The 4,534-nt window shown below is 36.9% G+C and overlaps 1 protein-coding gene across 1 annotated transcript in view; it reads left to right on the forward strand.

Moving 5' to 3' along the window:
- The window catches only part of LOC104987485 (inositol polyphosphate 5-phosphatase OCRL-1-like), a 17,181-nt gene that overhangs the window by 10,873 nt on the left and 1,774 nt on the right, over positions 1-4,534 (forward strand). The window contains exon 8 of the mRNA XM_010838446.1: positions 3,884-4,036. Coding sequence (XP_010836748.1) covers positions 3,884-4,036 — 153 coding nt within the window. The remainder of the gene's footprint in view (positions 1-3,883; positions 4,037-4,534) is intronic.

A 4,534-nucleotide genomic window follows, 5' to 3' on the forward strand; every position in this document is an offset into this window, starting at 1 on the left:
TTTGAATTGTTTTGTCTCCATTGTGAGTAAAGTTTTTGTTTTCCTGTTGTATTTTCTAGGTGTGTATTATTAGTACACAGGTTATATTCTGGGATCTTGTTGACTTAATTTAGTACAGCTAGTACATTTAGATTATTCCATGTAGATTTTCCAGACCTGAAGTCATATAATCTGACAGAATCTGTATAGGACAGTGCTTGATAGAATGGACCTTATAGCTAGGCGGCTTAAACTCTCATCCCAGCTCAAACTCTTTCTAAATGTAACCATGGAAAATCTATGCAACATCCCTGTACTTCAGCTTCTTCCTCTATAAAATGGGGATAATGGTATCTCCTCAAGAGGATTAATGAGTTCAGACATGCCAAGAGCACAGTGGGGTGGATTTCTTTCCTCTGTGCATATGTAAATTTTTTTGACTTCTGAGATTGGTTCTCAGCAATATGTCTTATCCAGCTCCTGTCTTAGAGGGTAATGACTTTGGAGCATTTCCTTTATGTAAAAATTTAATTCTTGGTCTTAGATTCTAAATTTTATTGAGTCAATCATGACTTGACTTTCTTCCATTTTGATATTTTAAAATAATAATAAGTAATAATAGTATATGTATGTTCCTCAAGTAATAGCTAGTATGTAGCAGACACCATGCTAGGCAATCTATACACATCTCATTTGCTCCTCACAACAATGCTTTGAGTTAAATATTTCTCGTTTAACAGATGCATGTTGATGTATGGCAAAACCAATACAATATTGTAAAGTAAAAAATAAAAATAAAAAAAAAACAGATGAGCAAGTGAAAAACCAGTGAGTTTAAATAAACTTCCTTAAAAAGCATTTAGCTAGAAGAAGAGCTGAGATTCAAATCTTAAGCCTGTCTAATTCCCAAACTTACAGATGATCTTTCCACTACCCCTGCAAGGCCTCCAGAGGTCCAAAGAACTTACTGAGTACATATACATTCAGATACTACTTTTTGCCCACTTAATTTCTAGCTTAGACTTGTAGACTGCCATGTTTTCTTCATTTGAGTTCTCTCAATACATTTTTAAAAGGATATCTTCCTCCCAAACACTAACCTTTTAGTTTCATCAGCTATGCTTAGCTTTTCTGTGTATATTTTTTTCAGAACCTCAGAATATTTCTAATACTCCATACATATTAATTCAAAGCTCCCAGAAGGATATTTACAGTTTTTCCATGCTTTCTGTGTATTTTTGTGTATCTTTAATAAATGTGGCTCAGATGGTAAAGAATCCACCTGCAAGGTAGGAGACCTGGGTTCGATCCCTGGGTTGGGAAGATCCCCTGGATAAGGGAATGGCTACTCACTCCAGTATTCTTGCCTGAAGAATCCCATGGACAGAAGAGCCTGACGGGCTATGGTCATTGTGGTCACAAAGAGTCAGACACAACTAAGCGACTAACACATACATGTTAATGCAGAGCTCCCAGCAAGATATTTACAGTTTTTCCATGCTTTCTGTGTATATTTGTGTAAATATATTATATCTGTAATAAAGGTCTACCTTTCTAGTTTTTAATACTTTTTAAATTACACAGAGATGCAAATATGTTTTCTCTTTAAATAAAAATAAGCAAAATTCACAAGTAAAGCTGAGATCTTCAGCACCTGTTCTAGCCTCCACTCCCACTTTTGCCCAAACCCCCACTCCCTAACAAGGCCAACTACCCTTATGAATTTCTTTTCTTTCTAGACCAGTGCTCTCCAATAGATTTTCTGTGATGATGGAAATGTTCTAAATCTATCCTGTCCAGTCCAGTAGCTACTAGTGGCTACTGACCACTTGAAGTGTGATTTAAAGAACTGAATTTTCAATTTTATTTAATTTGGAATTATTTAAATGTAAATTTCCTTATGTGGCTACTGGCTGTTACATTGGTCGGCACAGTTCTCAATGTTTGCATTTGCTTTTCTGTTTACCTATACCCAATATGGTATTATTTGTGTGTTGCTGTGTATATATCATAAATGGTCTTATACTATATGTGTTGGTATACAACATACTATTTTTTAATTCAGTGGTATATTCTAGAATGCTATTCATGTCTTTCTATAAAGATCTAGCTCATTGTACTTATTTCTTAATTCTAATTTTGTTGGTAATTTCTTTTTCTAAAATGGGTGTGTTAAGTGGTGACATTCTGTGGTGACATTTTTCCCTTCATTACCCTTCATGTGCATTAAGGGTTTTGATCATGATAATGCTCTGAGAAGAGCTTTGATTTTATTGGGTAACCACCCCATATTTTGGACTCTTAGGCATGCTATGATTAGAGGCTTTAAGAACCACATTACGTTTCTTACCACCATTGGCATCAGTGACTCTTAACAAAGGGACCAAGTGCTCAGGGGCCAATTAACCTAAGACTTGCTGTGGGCTGGCTGAGATTAAGCTGAGATGGGGTTCCAACCCCTGCAATTGGTAATGGGATCTGTTGCATTAGTTCTCAGACTTTGGTGGATTTCAGAATTGCCTAAGAGCTTCAAAATGCATGGACCCTGTTCTCTGGAGATTTTGATCTGTGGGCTGAGGCATCTGTGTTTTTAAGACCTACCCAAGTCACATACCTGGAATGTTGGAAAGGGTCTTATGCTAGAGGTTCAGATAACACCTCTGCTGTTAACTAGCAGTGAGCAACTTAGTTGATTTTTTTGTACCTCGAGATTCTCAACGGTGAGAACAGTAATCCTTGCTTTGGTCACCTCACAGGTTGTTGTGAAAATAAGATGACATATGTAGAATACTTTTTGAAATGAAACTTGCAAAATGTTGAAGAATTTAAGAAGTATTAAATTCCTCTTACCCTAATGATGGGTTACCCCTCGATTCTCTAAATATGGTTCAGATATGTAAAAACCTTTGAGATATTTGAGATACTTGCCTCAGCTTTGATTATTTTTCATGCTTTCCTTACAGCCTCTACTGTATGCATCAGTCTGTTTTTTTAAATTGAATTTGTAAAGTTTTCTATTTTGAAAAAGAAATCAGGATCTTAATAAGTGAAAAGGCTATGTTAATTTTGTTCATTTGGAGCATCGACTTGTATAAAGTTTTAACAGTAAAAAAAAAAAAAGGCACAGCTGTGTCAGGAAGCTGAAAGTGCTGTGTCAGACGGGAGTTTTTTGATCTGTTAGTCAGAATGATTTGTTTGTCTGTTGTCATGCTTTTACTCTGGGACATTTTGTATCAGCTGTTTTCTAAAATGACCATAGGGTCTATTTACTAACATACCTTTATCATCATATAATCTGAGCATCAATATTATGATTCTTGGCATTGTGCATAACAGCTAATAGAGTTAAATGCTTTAGTAATTATTTTGTGCTATTTCAGTGCTTCATAATCATTGTTGGAAACAGGTATGTTTTGACACTGTCAATTTGTATAGTGCTGGAAATAATATTTAAGCACAGTCATCACATTTTCTCCACCACTAAATTACTTAACAGTGGAGCAAAGAATATTCTTCCTAAATATTTATTGCCAAGTTTCTTAGCACAGAGGTGTAACTTTTCCAAGAAGTTAACCAATTAACCTTACCTCTACCTTGCAGTGTATGATTCTGTAACGCTTATTTAATTTCTGTTTGTTTTACTGACCTTTGAAAGATAGTTAGATTCTTCGAGATATATCAGTTGAGAGCACAGAAAACTAAATAAGGATATATCTGGTTTTTTTTTTTCCCCAGATAAAAGGTGTGAATGAAACGAGATTTCAGAAAGTGTTTGAGGAAGTTGTTTGCACCACAGTTTATTTGACATGATTGCTGTAATGACTGGTTTTAAACTGTTAGGTAATCTCGAAGGAAAATGAGCTGCGAGCATGCAAGACTGAAAAGAAGGTTCGTTTTCTTTCAGGTGAAGGTTGTGGATGAACGGAGGTACCGGAAAGTGTTTGAAGACATTGTACGCATCATGGACAGAATGGAAAATGATTTCCTTCCTTCCTTAGAACTCAGCCGGAGGGAGGTGAGCATACCCAGCCACCTGTCTCCTGCCCATAGTGGTCAGCACACGGGAAATCGTGTAACTAGCAGAGTTGTGAAGACTGTGTGAGCTGAAGGCAGACTGCCTCTGTTCCTGTCCCTGCGTTGCAACCTAGTAGACATATGACCACAGGCACCTGTCCTACCCTCTCTGAGCTACAATTTCCTTTTCTGGACAAAGGGACAGTTGTGAGGATTACTTGAGTTAATACATGCGAAGCCCTTAAAACAGCACTGGGCACAAAGTAAGCCCTCAGATGTTAGCTGCTCTTATTTAATATTTCAGATTTGCTGGTTAATTCATATCTTAGGAACCAGAAGTTGATCACAGGATACATGCGCTGATCTGAGGTCAGGTTCTCCTCTCAGGATCCCAGGAAGAATCAGTAACCTAGAGAAGCAGTGAGACCTGCTTCATTCCGCTGCCATTGTGAGAGGGGACAGTGGACAGCTGGCTCGCTTGGCGAGTACATCAGCAGTTAATAATGGTTAATAATGACCTTATTCTTTATTCATATTCTCT

This window comes from Bison bison, unplaced genomic scaffold (genome assembly GCF_000754665.1).
Source record: "Bison bison bison isolate TAMUID 2011002044 unplaced genomic scaffold, Bison_UMD1.0 scf7180017846061, whole genome shotgun sequence".
NCBI classification, from domain to species: domain Eukaryota; kingdom Metazoa; phylum Chordata; class Mammalia; order Artiodactyla; family Bovidae; genus Bison; species Bison bison.